Genomic DNA, 22722 nt, shown 5'->3' with positions numbered 1-22722 from the left:
ACTGCCCAGCTTCGTGAATGATCTCACAAAGTCAAGAAAGACAACTGCAGCTGATGGTCCCAGTTCCAAAGCCCTGAAGTGTGCAACCACATATATAGACATGCAACTCCTCCAAATTTCACACTGGGAGGATACCCAGTCAAAGTAAGAAAATTAGATGGTAAAATTGAGTCAAGCCCACTAAGCTCAATGAGTGAAAACAGTAACACAAGAGGCCCAACTCTCAAGGAAATCTTCAATAAATCCTCAGGCCATGACTTTAGCAACACCATTACAAGATACATGTTGTAACAAGCAGTGTAAAATAAATTAATTTGTGCCTGCTCATGAACCAGGCTTGCAAGGTAGGTGGAAAACTAGGGACACTGGTGGAGGTAAAGGCACATTGGCGATGGGACTAGTATAATACTGAATAACTGAAACAAATGTACTGTGAACATCTTTGTAAATCAGTGTTTAAAGTTTTTAAAAAAAAATCACTTATGCTCAAAGAAATGAAAATCAAAACAACAATGAGATACTACCTCATATCAGTCAGATTAGTAAATATAAAAAAGAACAAAAACAGAACCAGGAGTAAGCCCTGAGCATTGCTGGCTCTGGCCCCAAAAAACAGAAAATAAAAAGTAGAAATAAAAACAAAGCTGATGTAGATGTGAGGGTATGTCTACTGGCCCTGGCTCATCCTGTTTGAATAACAATATGTGAATACTTCTCAAAAAATTACTGATTGAAAGGCCAGAAAGAGAGTACAGTGAGGAAGGAAGTTGCCTCGCACAAAGTAGACCAGGTTCAATTAATTACTGGCATCCAAGAAGTTTCCTGAGTCCTGCCAGTGTTGACTGCAAGAGCAGACCCAGGAGTCAGCACTGGGTACCACTGAGTGTAGCCCCAAAACAAACAAAAACACACACCAAAAAATTGAGCTTCCATTTTACCCAGTATTCCAATTTATATTAAATACAGAGAAATCTTTATTGCTCATATAAAATACTGATATTTTTAGTAGAAACACCTGGAAAATAATTAAGAAACTAGAACATCTCTGTATAAAAACAAACCTGTACAGATCCACCTAAATTAGATTCTTTATAATTTTATCTTTATAAGGACAGGTGTTGCAATGGATTAACCACATTATTTAAGAAAGCAAAAATAAATTGCAGGCAATAAACACCTTTCTAAGAGGTTTAAAATATTTATTGTTCTAAAGTGAAGTGTTAGTTTTAGGAATTATACCAAATAATACCTATGAAACAAATATATCAGTCCATAATCCAAGGGAAAAAGGTTGAAATATCATTCCCCTCTCTAACAACAATTTCAAACTATTTTAAAGAAAAAGCAAAATTTAAAACAAGCAAAATTAAAACAGCTTCAGGAAACACCTTCATATTATAAACTGAGTAAAATGTGCACTTCACAAAATGTAACTTTTTTCTTAAAGAGTTTGAATCTAGACCCTGTATTCTGCCAGAGTAAGACAGAATAAACTTTTAACAATCAATTTCCTCATTCCTTAAGTAGCAATGAAAATACCTTCTCATAGGAAATACTGCATTAGATAATACTTCTAGAGTCCCAAACCCAATATGCAGTATATAGTAGGAGTTCAACCAATGACAGACACCTTCTTTAACAGACCCAACATCTGCATGAAATTTTCCTATTTCCCTCCCTCCTTCTCTCTCTCTCTCTCTCTCTCTCTCTCTCTCTCTCTCTCACTTTGCACATTTTAATCATTTTTGGAGTCTAACTAAAGAAATGTGTGTGTCATATATGGCACATTAGACAAAACTAGTATTTATAAATGTTAATTGTGTGCATATGCTGCCTGCATTATCTCTGAGGGTAAGGTATTAACATGAACCTGGAAGAGAGGCAGTCACATAGGAAGAAACCTACAAACTAAGTCTACAGCTTTAGATGTGATGACAATTATGAATTTTGTTATAATTCTTTTAAATATATGATAAAATATTTTCTTAAACAAAAAATATATTATTTTCCTCAGATTAACAAATTTGCTTTCAATTTAGAAACAGTTTTCCTACTGACTCATAAGTTTATTCATTTAAATTGATCTTAACATTGTCTTAAGTTTTACCAATTTTCACTTATTTATTTATACACCAAAAGTCTGCTGACAAGTTTCAGGCTTACAATGTTTCCACTCTAATTCTACCATCAGTTCTGCATTCTTCCACTGATTACTCCACATTCCCTCCCACTCCCAAACTTGTCTCCGTGACAGACAATTCTTCATTGCTTTTCAGGAAGACATTTAAATTGGTAAAATTCATTATTTTTATTAGAATCTCATGATTATTTGATCTTAACATTTTATGATGTTTATTTTTCGGGGGGGGGGGAGTTAAGCATTTCAATGAATAAGTTTAATGACTATACCATGATGGGTCTAAATTGGGAGTAGGGAGTTAGGGAGTGAGTCAGAAAATCCAAGCCAAAGCCTCATACTTCAAAACTGAAATAAATGTTCAACCACCGAGCTACATCCCCAACTATAAAACAGCTGAAATTTGATCCAACTTATCTTGAAATTATTTACTCTGTATTTCCTAACTCTATTAGACTAAACAGCTATAAACTTTAGTCTCCTTTTTTTGTTTTTTCCTTTTCTTCATTTCTTTTCAACTTTATCACCCATCTTTCAAAAAGAGAATAACTTTCCACATACACTCAAGAGCATAGCCTCTATGTAACTGAGTTCACAAAGAATCTAATTACACATTCCACTTTATTTGAACAAAGATTTTTTAAAGACAATGTCACTAACACAAAGTTAAAATTAAATAACTTTTAAAAACAACTGGAAGCATTCAATTAGAAAAAACTACATCCAGTTTTACGTGAATCTGAATATATCCAAAAAAACAAGTTGAATAGGAGGGTGGATCACATAAAGGTCTATTTTTCAATGAAGGTGAACAAACTGACACTCTACCAACTGTGAATGAGGGTTCCTTTTCCCAACAACCACACTAGCATTGACTGCTTTTCTTCTTATTTATGATAAACCAATCTGACTGGTAAGAGGTGATATCTTATTGTTGTTTTGATTTGTACTTCCCTGATGATAAGTTATGAAAAACATTTTTAAAAAACATATTGGTTATCTTCATGTCTTCTTTAAAGGTATAAGAAAAATGAAATCATGCAATTTGCTTCTACATGGATGAAACTACTGGGTATTATGCTGAGTGAAGTTAGAAGAAATGGGACAGACAAAATCATCCCCCAGATAAAGGACATGAAGAACAGAGTAGGGGAATAATAATGGGGAAAAGCAACAGAACCTGAGAGCTGATCTCAAGAACTGAGTTTACCAAATGTGGGTGCGTTGAAGGGGACCTTGGGACACTAGTGGATGGAAGTACACACTATAACGGAGTGTATGGTGTTAGATGATTATACACATGAAACCCTGCCATAAACAGTAGAACAAATATGGTATCTCCAATTAAACTAAACCAAAAAACTTGAAATAATTCAAAGTATATGTTAAACTGCATACCAATTTCTGAGTGACTGCTAATGAGATTTTGTTTAGGAAAAAGGGTGAGTAACAAATAAAATGAAACTTACTACTTTGAGCCAGGGCTTGCAGCAGACAATCCAAGCATCCTTCTAAGCTATCCTCAGTTCTGTCAACAGCAGTTATCTTTAGCTTCTTCAATATATCACTGAGATTATCTGTGTAGAGAAAAAGAGAAATCAGAAATCTTACTAAACACATAACCATCATGTTAGATGATAAAGAATACTAAGGACACAGAGAAATGTATTAACAACCACATACATTACAAAGTGGGAATAGGCTGGCTGCACTACTACTAGTTTTTTCAAATTAAGTATAAACCATTTTAACTCCAACAAAATTTTAATTCTGTATATACATATTCTAAAATTCCTATAGCACATCTTAGAAAGTTAGAGACTAGACCACATCACAACCTGATTTTTTCCTTCTGGAGAAGTCAGGGATCTCTTGAAAATATATCTCTCTTTCTTATTTGTCACATTCCTCTAGGTAAATTTCCTTAAACAAAACTATTCTACTTTACTATTTCATCTCTGTCTGAAAGTCTTTTCTGTGAGGACAAGCAATGTTCATTAAAAACTTGGATAGAGATTAGGACTTTTCTTTTTCTGTAAAGAACAATTCTTCACTCCAGTCTGAGTCCACACTCCACAACAACATGGGTGGTGGGGGCTAGTTATCACACTCTGTGAACCAAGTGGACTTCAGATGCACCTTGAGAACAACCTCATGGGGCTGATGGGACTGAGCATCCATGGAGTCTCTTTTATCAACCTTTAACAATCATTCCCCAAGACAGGCATTTCCCTGAAAGGATTATGATATGTAGAGCAGAAAAGTGAAACATTCTTCTTGAAGCTACATCCCTTGATATCCACTTCACCCAAGTTACCCACAACTCTTGGGTTGAGTCTGGAGTTCTGGTAGGAGCTGCTTCTCCCACCTGCAACATATCTATTAAAATTAATAATTTTTGGTGTTCTTTCATGTCAAGGAGAGGAACTGTCATGTTAAATGAAAGATTCATCTCTAGTTTTTTGGTAAGTCTCCATACTGTTTTCCATACAGGCTAAACCAAATGATATTCCACCAACAGTGAAAGGTTCCTTTTTCCAAAGAATTGAACAGCACCAGTTGCGTCAGATCTTTCTGACATATACCATTCTGACTGTATGAGCTAATATCTCATCGTCATTTTAATTTACCCTTATCCAAGAAGACAAAAGAGTTCCAGAAAAATTATCCAAAAACAAAGACATACCATAATCGAAATAGAATGATGATGAAAGGTAGGCTCCTAAAGGCATCTAAAGCCTAGACTTGCATGTAATGGAAACCCCAAAAAATACATCAGATTTTTGCTTTTTAATCGAATCACCCCAGATAAATAGATAAAGTTGTTCATAATTGGTTTTCTTGTCATACAATGTTTCAACACCTGTCTCTTCACTAGTATGTATTTCCCACCACCAGTGTCCTCAGTTCCCCTCCCACCACCACCACCCCCAGACTGCCTCAATGGCACACTTTCTTTTGCTTCTTCTTCTTCATCTTTGTCGTCCTCCTCCCATCTCACTCACATATGTTTGGGCATTAAGGTTTGCAATAGAGGTACTGAAAAATTGTCATGTATATTTCCTCACCTCTTTTCAGCACTGAGTTATTGTCTGAGTGATCATTTTCAATTATCACTGTGATAGTGGTCCCTTCTCTCTGCTCTGTCCTAACTGTGAACCCCTACACTAGTGGCAAGCTTACAAACATGGACCAGTCTTCCTCGCCCTCGTTTCTACTGTCAATGGGTCTCACACTATGTATTTTTATATACCAAAAAAAGAGTGCAAGAATTCTGTGTCTGTCCCTCTCCCTCTAATTCATTCCACTCAGCATGATACTCTCCATGTCCAGCCATTTATAAGCACATCTTATGACTTCATTTTTCCTGGAAGCTGCATAGTTTTCCACTGCATAGATATACCACAGTTTCTTTACCCAGTCATCCTCAGACACTTGGGTTATTTAAAGATTCTGGCAATTGTGAACAGTGCTGCAATAAATACACCATTGTTCAGATAGCTTTTCTACATTGTTATTGAGCCCCTGAGGAATATTCCCAGAAGTGGTACTGCTGGGTCATATGGAAGCTCAATTTCTAGTTTTTCGAGGAATGCCCATATTGTTTTCAAAAGAGTCTAGACCAGCCTTCATTCCCACCAACAATGAATGGGAGTCCATTTCTCCCACCAGCACTAGTTGTTCTTGTGCTTTTGGATGTGTGCCAGTCTCTGTGGTGTAAGATGGTATCTCATTGTTTTGATTTGTATCAACCCTGATGATTAGTGATGGAGAGAAGTTTTTCATGTGCCTTTTGGCCATTTGTATTTCTTTTTTGGAGAAGCTTCTGTTCATTTCTTCTCCCCATTTATTGATGGGGTTGGATTTTTTTTTCTTGTAAAGTTCTACCAGTGTCATGCATATCTTTGATATCAGCCCTTATCAGATGGATATTAGGTAAATAGTTTTTCCCATTCTGTGGGCTCTCTTTGTATATTGGTTACCATTTCCTTTGAAGCCCAGAAGTTTCATAGTTTAATGCACACTGGGCCACTCGAGCAAAACTGCTTGACCAATGGTGTTTCGTATTTGGTGGTGTCTTTAGCTTTAATGTCATGGAGTGCTCTGCCTACGTTTTCCACAGTGTACTTTATAAATTCAGATCTATTGCTCAGGCCTTTAATCTATTTGGATCTTTGTGTGCATGACATTAGAAAGAGGTATATTTAGTTTTTTGCATTTAGCTGACCAGCCTTCCTAGCACCACTTGTTGAAGAGACTTTCCTTGCTCCACTTCAATTTTCTTGCTCGTTTATCAAAGATTAAATGATCATATACCTAAGTGTCTGTCTCAATATTCAAGTCTATTCCATTAACCTGAGGGTCTGTCTTTATTCCAATACCATGCTATTTTAGTAACTATAGGTTTGTAGTACAGTTTGAACTTATGGATGGTGATGCCTCCCCTCCCTTCTTTTTTCCAAGGATTGCTTTATCTTTTTGTAAAGATTTTTTTCCATATGAATTTCAGGAGTGCTTGATTTATTTCCTTGGAAAATATCATATCTTTATAGTGACTGCATTGAATTCGTATAATGCTTTGGGAAGTATTGCCATTCTGGTGTCCCCATCCATGTAACAGGGGATGTGTCTCCATTTCCTCCTATACACTTTTATTTCTTGAAGCAATATTTGTATTTTTATTTGTATAGATACTTACTTCTTAGTTAAACTGATTTCACAGTCCTTAATTTTCTGGGGAACAACTGTGAACAGAATGTTTTTTTAGTATCTGTGTTCTTCTCTTTCGTTATTTGTATGAAGGAAAGCCATGGAGTTTTGGGCACTGATTTTGTAACCTGCCGCTCTACTAAACAAATCTATTGTTTCCAGGAGCATTTTTGTAGACTCTTTAGGATTTTCTAAAATATAGTATCATGTCATCAGCTGTGGGAAGCCAAGAGCCCTCTCACAGACCCTGGCCGTGGTTCCCATGTTAGGAACTGCTTGGGACAGACATTGGTGACAGTCTCCCAGGACTTCCTGATCTCAGGGGATACCTGATCTATAGCCACATAACATCAGGCTGACAGTTATCTTATCTGGCCTTATCTATAGTAACCTCCAGGATGCATCTACTGCCCTAAGACCCTTTGATATGCAAATGTAAAGCTCAGGATGCACCTACTGCCATAAGACCCTTTGATGTACAAATGTTTAGCTGGAATGTTAGGTAAAGTTCTTGTTGCTGACCTTACCATATATGGTTATATTGCTTCTGCTCCTGACTGAGCTGCCCCGATCCTATATAAACAGCCTATATCCCTCAATAAAGTCTGTCCCTTTTTCTCTCTGTTTCTAAACTGTACTCTGTCTCTTGTGTCTTGTGTTCATTCAGTCAGTCCTTCCCTGCACCTACAGATCCTAGGGCCACCTCCACGGGCCGGAGAGTGGTTTTGCGGGCCCTCCGCAATCAGCAAATAGTAAAGGCCTTATTTCTTCCTTTCCTATCTGGATGCCCTTGGTATCTTGTTTTTGCCTAATTGTAGGGTAAGCATTTCTAGTACTACATTGAATAAAAGCCATGAGAGTGGGCAACATTCTCTTGTGGCTGATAACAGAAAAAAGGTACTTAATTTTTCCCCACTGAGAACAATGCTTGCTGTGGGCTTGTGGTATACCATACTATACTATACCAAGGAAAGTTCCTTCAACTCCCATTTTATTGAAAGATTTTATCAAAAAAGAATGCTGGACCTTATTAAATGCTTTCTCTGCAGTTATTGATAGGATCACATGGTTTAACTTCCTTCTTTTATTGATACAGCATAATATGTTGTTTGACTTGCACATATTAAACTATCCTATTAACCCTATGATGAACCCTATTTGGTCATGGTCTATTATCTTTTTGATGAGTTGTTGGATTCTGTTTGCTAGTATTTTGTTATGCAAGGATCTTCTCATCTGGAGAACTATAGGGGAATGACCCTATAATTCTCTTCTTGCATGATGTCACTGTCTCCTTTGGTATCAGGATGGTATTTGCCTTATAGAAACTTTTGGGGATTGTTTCTGTTTCTTTGATTTTCTAAATAAGCCTAAAAAAGAATTTAAAGGTCCTCTTTAAAGGTTTTAAAGAATTCACAAGTGAATCTGTCTGAGCTTGGGCTTTTGTTTTAAGGAAGATTTTTTATTACTATTTCAATTTCCTCCATAGTGATAAGTCTGTTCAGGTGTTCCAAATATTCTTGGTTCAGCTTTAGGAGTTATAAGACTCCAGGAATTTATTCATTTCTTCTAGGTTTTCTTATTCCGTGGCATAAAGATTCTGAAAGTAAGCTCTGACGATCTCTTGAATTGCCATGTTTTCTGTTGTGATATTTCCCCTTCCATTTCTGATTCAGTTTACTAGGGTTCCCTCTCTCTCTTTGAAAGCCTTGCTAGTGTTTTATCATGTTGTTTGATTTTTTCAAAGAACCAGCTCTTGGTTTCACTGATCTTTTGAATGTGTTTGTGTGTGTGTGTGTGTGGGGGGGGGGGGGGAGGGGGAGGAGGACTTGGGGGAGGAAATTCCAGAATTCCAGCTTGTTAATTTGTGTTCTAAGCTTTATTATTTATTTCCTTCCTCCTGCCTGGTTTGGGCTTTTTTGTTGGTGGTCATTTCCAAAATTAGGGTTGTACTGCTTTTTGCACTCACGCCTACTGTTGTAGAGTTTATTTGGGGGGGGGGGGGGGGGGGGGGGGGGAATGATTGAAGCATAGGCTAATGAACTATTGCACTACTGGTCTACTGTGGTTGGGGTGGTCAAGCTGCAGCTGCCCTGGTGAGAGTTCAGTATACGAAGCCAAGTTGTGGATCTTATGGGATTTAGAAAGAGAGATTAATTGGTGACCACCCACAAGAAAAGCCAAGCCTACTGCTGTTCTGACCAGTGGGAGGAGCAGTGCAATAGCAGCATTCAGCCTTAGTCATAGAGTGTGCTTGAAAACTCTTTACAGACTTGCTCACCCATGGAAAAATCTTACCTGCAGAGAGGACATGTGCACTCCTAGTCACTTGTGAAATCACCACATCAGGTATGTTTATTGAAACTACAGAAGAGAATGCACTTCCCATCAAGTATTCTAATCAGTTTATCACTCAAATTTGAAGCACCAATGAAAATATTTTCAGGCAAACAAGGACTTGATCACTTGACTTTCTGTTAATCGTTGATCTCCTCGAGCGGGCGCCATTAACATCTCCATTTGTCCCTGTCGCGTGCTTGCGTAGCCCACTGGTGTCTGTTCGTTCTAGGAACACGAAGAGCCTCGAACCGATCGTTCATGATCTTGATCAAGAATTCTGACCATCTGGTAGGTGGGCGGCACGCGGTCTTTTGACATTCCATGAAATCCAGTCAGTAACGGCTCTAGTCCAGCGGTCGTCTCGAAATCTCATTATGTGACCAGTTCATCTGATTTTTGAGGCCTTGGCAAACGAGACAGGGTCCCTGATTCTTGACCATCGACGGAGGTCGAAACACCGGATTCTTTCTCTCATTTGAGTGAAACATGATATTCCAAGCATAGCTATTTCAATTCCTCTTTGGGAGACCTGAATAGCTTGCTCATCCTATTTGCATAGGGCCCAGGTCCTGAGGCATATGTTAATGCAGGAAGAACAGTGGAATCAAAGAGATGTGCCTGGAGCCTGAGGTTCTTCTTCCTCTTAGCAATCTCTTAGATGCTCTTGAAGGCAATCCAAGCTGCTCTCTTCCTCCTGCACAGCTCAGGTGCCAGGTCATTTGTCATGTTGACTTCTCGACCTAGGTATACATAACTGTTGCATTCAGAGATGGTCATTCCGTTGAGAGCGAATGGAGCATCAGGAACGAGGCTGTTTCTCATAAACATTGTCTTCGTAAGATTCAGCTGTAGTCCAATCTTTCCACACTCATGGTCGAAGTCGGCCAGCATTTGTGACGCTTGGCCAATGTTTGGTGTTATTAAAACAATATCATCAGCAAAACGGAGGTGGTGTAGTTGCCAACCATCTATCTTCACTCCCATTCCTTCCCATTCTAGTCGTCGCATGATGTTCTCAAGGGTGGCACTGAAGAGTTTCGGTGAAATGGTATCACCCTGCCAAACCCCTCTCTTGACATCAATGATTACTTCTTTGTAGAATGGTGAGATCCTGGGAGTGAATCCGTAATACAGCTCACTGAGGATCCTGATGTATTGAGTTTGAATGCCCTGATTGGCTAGGACTTCAATGACCACTTCCGTCTCAACAGAATCAAAGGCCTTCTTTAAATCAATGAACATTAGACAGGGTGGCATCTTGAACTTCCGAGAAACCTCAATAAGCTTGGTTATCGTGTGCGTATGGTCGATGGTGCTGAATCCTTTGGGGAACCCGGCTTGCTCGCATGGTTGTCCTTCATCTAGTGTTCTGCCAATCCTATTCAGGATGACTCGAGTGAACAACTTGTAGATGACAGACAATAGGCAGATCAGGCGATAACTGCCAATAACATGGATGTCTCCCTTCTTGTAGAGTAGTACAGTCCTGCTGGTTTTCCATTCGGATGGAACCTTGCATTCTGACAAATAGCATGTGAAGAGCCGAGCCAGCATACTGATGAGTACTGATGGCAGGTTCTTCAGGTGTTCAGGTCTGACCTTGTCTGGGCCAGGTGCTGTTTGTTTCTTTACTGACGAAATGGCGTGTCAGATTTCGGAAGGGAGAACATTGGGAACGACATATCCATCCTGTGGAATTTGGTATGTCGGCAGGTAGACATGGCTATCGAAGAGATTTGAGTAAAAGTCATGGATAATCTTCTCCATTGCCTTTCTGGAAGATGTGATAGATCCATCAGGACGTCAGAGGGCAGTCATCTTGGTCCTGTAGTTGGCAAAGGACAGGCGGGCATTACAAATACTTTTCTCGGCTTCTGCCGCATCTACCGGCACTTCTGCTTTTCTCTCTTTGAGGTCTTCCTTGATCACATCTCTGCACTGCTTTGCGAGCTCGGTCGTTGGCTTGCGATTGCCTGAGGCATGCGCCAAACCACGTTGGCGAATAAGCTCAAGAGTTTTCGAAGACAGGTGTTTTTTTGTGGCTATCTCTCTCGGCATTCCTCGCAGAGTTATGGAGGTGCTGAACCAGTTGATCGTATTCCTCGTCAATGTTGTCAACAATGGCATCTTCCCATGTTGCCGCAATAGAGCTCCCAGTTGGTGGTCGTTCTGGAAGTTCTCTTCTTAGACTTTGCAGCCCTTTCTCCCCGCTCTGTGAAGTAGAATTTTGCAAAAAGGAGATGGTGGTCCGATCCCGTTTGGCATTTTGGGACAACAGCGACATCGGTCAGGCAAAACCGTCGATTGAATATGATGTGGTCTATTTCGTTGTGGAATAGTCCACCGGGAGACTCCCATGTCCATCGTTTAGATTCGGCGTTCTGGAATCTTGAGTTACCATGGATGGTCTTGGTTGACATGATGAACTCAAACAGTCTCTCACCCTGTTCGTTCCATTCTAGGCCATGGGTCCTGATGTGAAGTTCTTCGGCTGATCTTCTCGGTCCTATCTTGGCATTAAAATCACTCACCATGATCTTATAGAAGGTGTGGTCTTCTTTATAGAACTTCTCCAGCTCCATGTAAAACTTCTCAATTTCTCCTTCATCATAATTGGATGTTGGCGCGTAGACAACGAAGCTAGAAACTGCCGGCAGTGAGCCACATCTATTCAAATGTAAACATCCGATTCGGGTTGTTAGGCATTCGAATGAATCAATGCTCTTGGCAAAGTTTGTGTTGACAAGGACACGATGCCCCAACACCTCTTTTATCGCATGTTCTGAGGAACAATTCTTCTCCAGTGTCGAAAACGGCGTGATGAGACTGGTGTATTCTTATCTCGGTTAGACCAATGATGTTGCACTTGATCTTTCACGCTTGTACCATCAGGTCCTCGATGGATGCATCTGATGCTAGTGTACGTGCATTGAAAGTACAGACGATCATTTTTGTCTTCCTTCATTGTGGCAGCCTAGTTCGGCCTTGAGATTTTATCGACCTCTCCTTTCTCATCCTTTTCAATGCTGCCATATTGGTGACGCCTTCAGGTTCAGGGGAATGAGACCCATTGTAATTACTGGTTTTGGCATATCGAATACACAACAGATAGCTTGCGAGGCTCTACCGTGCAGGTGGAACACTCTCGGTAGCTTGCCAGGCTTTCCAAGAGGGATAGAGGCTTTTGGGGCAGCCTCTAATCGCCCTTGTAGGTGTTACCATGATTCAAACCATATTTGAACCCTATCAAATATGGTACAGCAAGGACATAAGTATTTAATGCCTCCAAACCGGCTTTGCAAGAAATACTAGAAGGTCTTACATAAAAGGTAAGGAAACACTCCTTTAAGGAAGAAAATACCTAAAAGGCGTAAAATGGAAGAAAGAAGAAGAATAAAGAGGATACTCAGAATGAACTTTAGACTTCTTACTTAAAATGTGAGGGCAATTGCCACAAAGGCAGGGTGGGATGGGAGGGACGGGGCGGGGGCGGGGGATGGGAGGGATACTGAAATCAGTGGTGGTGGAGAATGGGCACTGGTGGAGGGATGGGTATTCGATCATTGTATAACTGAAACCCAAGCACAAAAATTTGTAAAGCTACAACTGTACCTCATGGTGTTTCACTAATAAAAATCTAAATTTAAAAAAAAAAGTGGGGTAAGGGGGGAAATGCTTAGAACTTGAAATACAAATTAAATTGTAGCTTCAAGGAAAAAAAAAAAACAAGAGGAAACTAACAAGAGCAAGCAGAAGCAGGTCACTGCATTAAAAAGCCAGGTATAAATGGAATACATGGAGAAAACAAGAAAAAGACAGACAAGGAACTGAAACAATAGGACCCAAATAGTCCAATTGAGCACCTCCAGGAATTACTCTTGAATACAGAGCCAGGAGTAAACCCTGAGTATAGCTAGATGTGGTCCACAAACAAAAACAAAGAAAGGCAAAGTTATTATTGCAGGAAGAGACATGGAAGGCTCTGGTAAAGAATTTTGGAACAAATACTGTCTAGAACCAAAATAAATTCAAAGGCATGACAGGACACACCTGAGGAGATGCGAAAATCATTAAAATGCCAAATTCCAGGTCCAGTGTATGGATGCACACCTCTGGGAAGAGTCTCCACTGTGAAACAAAGTTGCTAAGCTAAGAACATCAAAAGATTGATATAGTACAGAGGGTAGGGTGCTTAACCTGCATGAAGCTAACCCCAGTTCAATCCCAGACATCCCATATAATGCACCAAGCACCACCAGGAGTAATTCCTGAGTGCACAGCCAGAAGTAACCCCTGAGCATCACCCGTGTGTGACCTAAAATGGGGGGAGGGGAGAGGAGTGAAGGATATCAAAAGATTAATAGCTCCAAGATCTTCACCTTGACAACCACCCTGGCAGAGGGCAGTTGGAAAAACTAAAAATTAACTTAGCAGAGGAAAGGTGGGCATTTGCCAGCATCTCCCGTAAGATGCATATTTCCTTTCTTTTATCTTAGGGTACATTCGCCCATACATCTGCACTGAGATCTGTACACTTTTTATATAGGCATTCTTATTATCTGCCTACTTATTTTAGGGCATATCTCCCTAGCCCACATCTGCTCAAGATATGAACTCTACTCTTCCCAATGTGCCATGTTCTCTCGAGCATTTATCTTTCTCTTTCTCACCTTCTATTTCCTAAATACACTTATTTTACTTCACTATTCATCTACTTCAAGTTATTTTTTTTCTGAGGAAAAACTGAAGAACCTGGAAATCTGAGTTAGATTTAAGGCTGGCTCTGCTTTTCTGAAAAGAATAACTTATTTTCCAATCTAAGTTCCATAGGTCCTCAAGAAACCTTGTGGCAGGGATAATTTCCCATTCCAGGCAAAACAAATGGAACGAGGTGCAGTATAACGATCACCTAGTGAGGCTGGTAAACCATGAAGTCTGTACCATGTAGAAGCACACTTTATCAATCCTAAATTTCCCAAGGACTTTCCTGATAAACAAGGTGGGTAGAGGGAAGAAGCAGATTCCCTTCTCAAGGTTACAACCTCTCCCTACAACTTATAAGCCACCTAAAGAACTCTACTACATCTTATCACTAGCAACAAAGTCTCCCACGGCAACAAACTGTAAAAACACCTAATAACCTTAACAGGTTGTTACAGAAAATGGTAATAAATTTCCTTAAGGGGGCTGGAGTGATAGCACAGCAGTTAGGGTATTTGCCTTGCACGCAACCAACCCGGGTTCGATTCCCAGCATCCCATGTGGTCCCCTGAGCACCGCCAGGAATAATTCCTGAGTGCATGAGCCAGCATCACTGGGTGTCACCCAAAAAAGAAAAAAAAATTTCCTTAGTATAGTCATTTCCCTAAATGTCAATGGACTGAACTGAATCAAAAGACAGGGAAAGGATGGATGGATCAAGAAAAAAAATCCAACTATCAGCCATTTACAAGGCACTAGGACTTTCGTACTAAACACAAGACTGAGAGTTTAAGAATAGAACAATTAAACAGGCAAACCAACAATAGACTGAAACAGCAAGAGTCAGTCATTCTAGTATCAAACTAGTATTCAAATTAAAGAAGGTATTAAGAAACAAAGATGAGCATTATATATTAAGGGACTGGTATATCAAGGGAAAATCAACTAACTCATGAAGGAAAAAAACAGTTTTTAAGTCAACAATCACTGTCACTGTCACTGTCCTCCAGTTGTTCATCGATTTGCTCAAGCAAATCCAGTAACATCTCCATCGTGAGACTTGTTACTGTGTTTAGCATATTGTATATGTCACGGGTAGCTTGCCAGGCTTTGCCGTGCGGGCGAGATACTCTCCATAGCTTGCTGGGCTCTCCGAGAGGGCGGAGGAATCAACCCAGATCAGCTGGGCCAGCTGCATGCAAGACAAAGGCCCTACAGCTGTGCTATCACTCCAGCCCCTAGTCAACAATAGACCTGAGGAAATAGATTAAGACAACACAATAGCAACAGGAGATGCTAAACTACAGCTCTGTCACTGTCACTGTCCTCCCTTTGTTCATTGATTTGCTCGAGCGGGCCCAGTAACATCTCCATTGTGACACTTGGTCACTGTGTTTGGCATATCAAGTACCTCACGGGTAGCTTGCCAGGCTTTGCCGTGTGGGCGACATACTCTCGGTAGGTTGCCAAGCTCTCCGAGAGGGGCGGAGGAATCGAACTCAGGTCGGCATGATGGCTGCGTGCAAGGCAAATGCCTTACCCGCTGTGCTATCGCTCCAGCCCAAACTACAGTTCATTAACTGAAAAGATCAAACAGCAATCAGTAAGGAAACGATAGATCAAAATTAGGTAAGAGATCTGGGATTTATAGAGAGTCACAAGGTTCTCCAACTGCCAATGCCAAGTAAACATTCTTTTTCAGTACACATGGACATTGACCAAGATAGAATACATACTGGAACACAAAGCAAACATTCAGTCATGAAAATAAATGTTACATCAAGTCTCTTTTTAAATCAAAATGATATAAAGGTAGAAATTAACCATCAAAGACAAGTTTAGGAAAACTCAAACATTTGGAAATTAAAAAACATACTGTGAGGAACTGTCTTCCTAACCATAACCTCAAAGTCAGGATAGTCCCTGGGGCAAAACCAGCTTAGATCTTAGAATGTAAAATAAACAGGCAGTAAAAATGCAGCTAGAAAAGAACAGGATAAAACAGGGTTTTCTAGATGTGGAGGACAACAAGAGCAAAAATACAATAAACTGTCATGACCTTAATTTATACTTCACATGCTGATTGGCTCTGTGAAATATTCCACCCTCTGCTCTTGATGTACTCACTGAATTTTGATTGTTCAAATTGTTCTTAATGTCTGTCAACTTAAACAATACCTTAGCATCAGAGATGCCTCCAGACCCTGCATCAGGCTGAATCTCATATCCAGGGCACCCTGGAGTGGGGGTGTGAGTACCTTCACTCCCCCAAACAGAACCCTGGCAGCCAAAAACCTCCAAAAGAACCCATAGCCGCCATGTTCACAGCAGGACTCCACTGGCATGAATGAGCCTCAGCCATGAGAGCATCTGCTGAAAAACTCAGGTATGCCAGTTTTATGGCTGAAATCTCCAGGGACCCATGGAGTCAAAGATGGGCAACCTCCCCCTCACCCCCTCTTCTTCTAGGAGCCTAGTGATTCCAGACTCCACAGTCACCATCCAGTTAAAAATGTAACCCCAGTTGTATCATCCCATCAAAATTTTAGAATTCTGGAGCACATGGCCACAAAAAACCGCCACGTGACATCTCATACTGTGCATCACTGATATACTAGGAGTATACACCAGATGGGATGTAAAGTAAAAGGCAGCCAATCTCGATTAAGAAATTAACAACACACAACAGTCAACCTATAACAATATGTTAGTAATCTCTTAAACAAGAGCTTAACGTATCTAGGGTGAGTTACAACAATCTTCACATACTTTTTATTTTAAAGGAAATGATTTTTGATCATTTTTTAGCAAATTTGCTCGAGTTATGGCAAATTATTTTTAGCAAATTAACCATAACAAGCAATACACAAAAAGAAAAATCAAGTAGGGCCTGCTATTGGGGCTGGTTGGGCAGTGGCTGGGAAATAGAAAAGAATGGTGGTGGGAAGATGTAACGGTGGTGTGACTGGTGTTGGAATACTGAATGTAATAAATCACTGAACAATTTTATAAAAATAAAATTAAATTTAAAAAAATACGTCTCAGCATGTGCCAAGAAGGATGGTGGAGAAGAAATAATGTATCCTTGGGCAGCCTATGTGTTTGTTTCCTTATGTGTTTGTCTCATTCTCCGCCAGAAGCCCAGCTGTATGAAGGTCAAAGGGGCCAACCCAATTGGCTTTAGACATTTAACAACCATTGAGTCAAAGAGAAAATCAAAGAAGCAATGATTCCTGAAGATAAACTAGATTGAACATACACGATATTAGAACTTAGGGACACAGCAAATGTGTCATAAAAGGTATGTTTATAGTAATATAGGCTTACATCGGGCTGGAGCGATAGCACAGCGGTAGGGCGTTTGCCTTGCACGCAGCCAACATGGCCAACCCGAGTTCGATTCCTCCGCCCCTCTCAGAGAGCCCGGCAAGCTACCAAGAGTATCTTACCCGCACGGCAAAGCCTGGCAAGCTACCCGTGATGTATTCAATATGCCAAACACAGTAACAAGTATCACGATGGAGACGTTACTGGGCCCGGTCGAGCAAATTGATGAACAATGGGAGGACCGAGGCTTACATCAGAAAACACCAATAAGTTCAAATTAATAACATATCCAAACATCTTAAGAGATGAACGTAAACAGCAAATGAAACCCAAAGGAAGTAAACTGAAATAATAAAAATTTTAGAATATAGAAATCAAGAAGGCCCTCCCGTTGATCGTCGATTTGCTCGAGCGGGCCCAGTAACGTCTCCATTGGAGACTTTGTTGTTACTGTGTCTGGCATATCGAATACTCTCGGTAGCTTGCCGGGCTCTCCGAGAGGGGCGGAGGAATCGAACTCGGGTCGGCCATGTTGGCCGCTTGTAAGGCGAACGCCCTACCCGCTGTGCTATCACTCCAGCCCGATGTAAGCCTATATTACTATAAACATACCTTTTATGACACATTTGCTGTGTCCCTAAGTTCTAATATCGTGTATGTTCAATCTAGTTTATCTTCAGGAATCAAGAAATCAAGAAAACAAGGAATCAAGGAATCAAGAAATCAAGAAAACAATACAAAAGGTGAACGTTATTAAAGCTGGTGTTTCAAAAGATGGATAAGATTGACAAACTCTAGACATTCAAAGTAGCACTGTAGCACTGTCTTCCCATTATTCATCGGTTTGCTCGAGCGGGCACCAGTAACATCTCACAAGAAATTGTGAGACTTGTTGTTACTGTTTTTGGCATATCAAATATGTCACGGGTAGCTTGCCAGGCTTTGCCATGAGGGTGAGATACTCTTAGTAGCCTGCCAGGCTCTACAAGAGGGGCAGAGAAATCGAACCCGGATCGGCCATGTGCAAGGCAAACACCCTACCTGCTGTGCTATAGCTCCTGCCTGACATTCAAAATATAAGAAAGAAAACACTAATAAGTCAGATAGGAAACAATGGGCAGGGTACTTGCTTTTTATATCCTAGACCCAGGTTTGATCCCAGTACCACATATGGTCCCCAGAGCACTGCCTGGAGTTAACCCTTGACTGCAGAGGCAGGAGTAAGCCCTCTAGGCACTGTTGGGTGAGACCCAAACCCCACCTGACCCTACCCACAAAGAAAATAAAAGTTACAACATGAGAAAACACAATTCCAACAGACGAATAATAAGGTAACTTTAACTTAAGTATCTGAGTTTATGTGCAAATATTTCATGTAATTTTCAAGAACCCACAGCTTAGGAACAAATCCACTTTCACACCAATAACTTGAAGTTCAAATAATGATGAAAGAGAAGTGTTTTGAATATATTTAAGAATGCTTTCAAACCAAATGAATTTCTTTCAGAATGTTTCTACCAAATCAAAGAAGGCATACTTAACCGAGTATTAAAAAAAATAAAACCCTTGTGATAATTAACTTCCATAATTACAAAATAAAAAATAAAGCTTACTACTTGTTGTTATATACATAGAAACATCTAAAATTTTAGAATAAGCCAATACAGCAAAAGAGCAAGCTACAAAATCAAACATAAAAAAGAAAAAAAAATTTGTACATCTGTATAGCAAAACAAAAAAACCGAAATTTTTAAAACCCACCTCATTTGCAATTGTGTCCAAAATCAAGTACCTGGGAGTCAACTTAGCAAAAAAGATGAAAGACACATCAAAAAACACCTGATCATTAAAATATAAAAAGAAATTTTAAAAAATTTCATGTTAATGACTTAGAATAATTAACGTTAATAAAGTGACCATCCTAATCAAAGAAGTCACGGTCCTCCTATTGTTCATCGATTTGCTCTAGCGGGCCCAGTAATGTCTCCCTCATGAGACTTGTAGTTACACAGTAACCTAATCAAAGAAATCCCTACCAAAAACTCCACTGGTATGTTCTTCAAGTATACAGAAATTTATACAAAAATTTGTTTCCAAGCATAAAATTCCCCAATTAAATTCTGAGAAAAAAATATGGGAAGCATTGCACTCCCTTACTTTATACCATGAATAGGTACCAATCAAAACAGAGTGGTAATGGGACAAAGAAACTGGTCAAAGGCCTGAAGCACATGCATTAAATGTAGGAGTCCCACGTTCAACCCATGGCCTAGCAAGATCCCCAGCACTTGTGGTTATAGCCCCTAAGCACTGTTTCAACAGCAACCACCAAGCACCATCAGATGTGATTCTGTTCCTTCCATTAAAACACCAGGTGTTTATAGAATAAAATCAGGCTCTTCTGATTTATTCCAGACCCCAAAAAATGAAATGGAAAGCCCAAAAATAAACTCTTAAGATTGCATGTGTAAATAGTTAATTTACCAATGAACTAAATGCACTGTAGAGGTAAAAGTTTCTTCAATACATGGTACTGGGAAAGCTGATTAGCTCAAGCCAATAAAAAATAAGTGGACCTGTATCTCCTACCATACACAAAAGTTAATTTGAAACGAATGAAAAACGATATTACACCAAAATCTACAATTAGTGAAATTACATAAGCAGCGTTCTCCATATTGAGCTCAAAATTATCTTTAATGACTGGACTCTATTAGTAAAGAGAGCAAAAGTAAATACTGTGGCCGGAGAGGTGGTAAACTGAGTAAGGAATATGACATGCAGGAGACAGACCAGGATTTAATCACTGGCATGACATACAATCCCATGAAGACTCCCAACTCCCAGGAGTTATAACTTAGCACAAAACCAGGAGTAAACTGTGATCACAGTCAGGAGTGGCCCAAAAATTTAAAAAAAAAATTAAAAAGGCAAAAAAGTAAATAGATGGTTAGATCAAACTAAAAAGTTTTGTACTTTGAAGGAAATACCTAAAATTAAAAAGAGCCTACTGAAAGGGAAAAAATAGTCACAATTTTTTTCAAGTGTTAGCATGCAACACACACACACACACACACACAAATACACACACACACACACACACACACACACATAGCACAGCAGTAGGGCGTTTGCCTTGCACGCACCAAACATGGCCGACCCGAGTTCGATTTCCTCCGCCCCTCTCAGAGAGCCCGGCAAGCTACCAAGAGTATCTCGCCCGCACAGCAGAGCCTGGCAAGCTACCCATGATGTATCCAATATGTCAAACACAGCAACAACAAAAGTCTCCAATGGAGACGTTACTGGCCCGCTCGAGCAAATCGATGAACGGGAGGACAGGGACAGTGACACATATATATGACTCAGAATACTCAAAATAAAAACACAACCCCATCAAAAAATGGGGAAAAGAATTAAACATCTGAAAAAGAGATACAGATAACCAATATAAAAAACGCACATGAAAAAGTGTTCAGTGATTATAAGGGAAAGGCACATCAACAGGACAATAAGCTCACACCAGCAAAAATAACCAATATTAACCTATATAACCTATATATTTTATCAAATAACTTGGTAATCATGAGTACTGGTGGGTAGATGGTAAAAAAGGAATTGAACCCTTATTCATCATTGTTGGGAATGTCATCTGTTTCGTCATGAAAAATACAGAGAATTCTCAATAAATTAAAAATAGATCTACCTGGCCCAGCTATTCTACTTCAGAAAAGATAGCTAAACTCCTATGTTCAGTGCAGCACTATATACAATAGCCAAAATATGGAAACATCCCAAATGACGTAAAATAGATGACTGGATAAACAAACTATGGTATAATGTACTTAATGGAATACTGATTGGCCATAAGAAAAGATAAAGTGAAGCAATCTGCTGCAACATAGATAGATATGGAGTGTATCAGGTTGAACAAAAACAGAGGAAGAGGAACAGACTTAGAATCATTCTCTCATTAAGTGTGAAATACAGAAACACTTGTATCAGGGGCTGTACTGTCTATACAGCAGGTTTACCTTACAAGCAACCAACCCAGGTTCCATGCCCCACACCCCATATGGTCCCCTGAGTACTGCCAGAAGTGATTCCTGAGTGCCCAGACAGGACTAATCCTAAGCAAGCCTGCTGTTGGCCCAAAAACAAAAAAGCAAAAAAAAAAGGGGGGGGGGAGAAACTTTGTATTATCAAAAGCCTAATGGCAACAGAAATAAAGAGCAGGAAAACTTATCTTCAGTAGGAAGTTTGCCACTGGGGCAAGGATTGGGCTAAATTAGGGAAAAGAACACAAAAGGGAAGGGGAAAAGTGCCTGCCACAGAGGCGGGGGGGGGGGGGGGGGGGGGGGGGAGCAGGAGGAAAAGTGGGAACACAGGTGGAAAGTAACAGACACAAGTGAAGGGACTGGTGTTGAAACAATGTACACCTGAAACTCAACCATAAATAGCTTTGAAACTTTGTGATCCATGGTTCTTTAACTAAGGTAAAAGGTAAAGGCCCTCCTGTTGTTCATGGATTTGCTCAGCGCCCAGTAACGTCTCCATTGGAGACTTTGTTGTTACTGTGTTTGGCATATCTAATATGTCACAGGGAGCTTGCCAGGCTCTGCCTTGCGGGCGAGATACTCTCGGTAGCTTGCCGGGCTCTCTGAGAGGGGCGGAAGAATCGAACTCGAATGGGCCATGCTGGCTGCGTGCAAGGCAAACGCACTACCGCTGTGCTATTGGGCTGGTTCTTTAACTAAGAAAAAAAAAATTGAGGGGATATGATGCCGCCAACAGGTCAAGCTGTACCTGCGGGGAGAGTGCATAAGTTGCCTGATGGTGCCTTCGGGCTTCCTGATACCCCAAAACTGCCGCTGTGCCTATGGCCAGACCCCAACAACTTGGAACCAAGTTTACCAAAAAAATTAAACAGCCAAAAGTTAGGTATGTGGGAGCCATGCCCACAAATCAGCTCCAGCTCAGCTATACAAGCTCATTTATTGGCCTTATTTCAGAGACCCATAGATAAATCTCAAAAGAGACCAAAAGCTACAGTTAATTTCAGACCCGCACATGGCTGAACAGACTGGGGTAATTAAGAGGGGGAAGGCTGGCCTATGCCTGCCCAAGCAGAGCCCTCAGCAACCGCTTGCTTCCACAATCCAAAATCACTGCCATATCCCCGGCCTGTCTCCACCATCTCAGGATGAACCTCACTAAGGTATAATCTGCAGAAAATTTGGGTATGCGGGTTTTGTGACTGAATTCTCCAGGCTTTCATGGACTTGGGGTGGACTACCTTGCCCCACTTCCCAATACACATGGAAGCACTGGCAGTCACCCCCACAAACCAACTCCAGCACCACCCTGTAAACTCTATTACTAACCTTGATTCAGAGACCCATAAATAAATCTTGAAAGAGATCAAAAGCCAGAGACACAGCAGCAAGTCCCAGAAGATACCACAGAGCTGGAGATCTCTCCGGGCCCCATACCAAGCCAATTTCAAC

The 22722-nt window shown here is 40.3% G+C and overlaps 1 protein-coding gene across 3 annotated transcripts in view; it reads right to left on the bottom strand.

Annotated features, from left to right (window-relative positions):
• Nucleotides 1–22722, bottom strand: part of RAP1GDS1 (Rap1 GTPase-GDP dissociation stimulator 1) — a 247978-nt gene that overhangs the window by 189436 nt on the left and 35820 nt on the right. For all 3 annotated transcript variants that reach the window (XM_056132662.1, XM_056132663.1, XM_056132664.1), the window contains exon 2: nucleotides 3607–3714. In XM_056132662.1, coding sequence (XP_055988637.1) covers nucleotides 3607–3714 — 108 coding nt within the window. The remainder of the gene's footprint in view (nucleotides 1–3606; nucleotides 3715–22722) is intronic.

Source organism: Sorex fumeus, unplaced genomic scaffold, assembly GCF_029834395.1.
Source record: "Sorex fumeus unplaced genomic scaffold, SorFum_2.1 ptg000095l, whole genome shotgun sequence".
In the NCBI taxonomy this organism is placed as follows: Eukaryota; Metazoa; Chordata; class Mammalia; order Eulipotyphla; family Soricidae; genus Sorex; species Sorex fumeus.
This window is presented reverse-complemented; position numbering and strand designations above follow the sequence as displayed.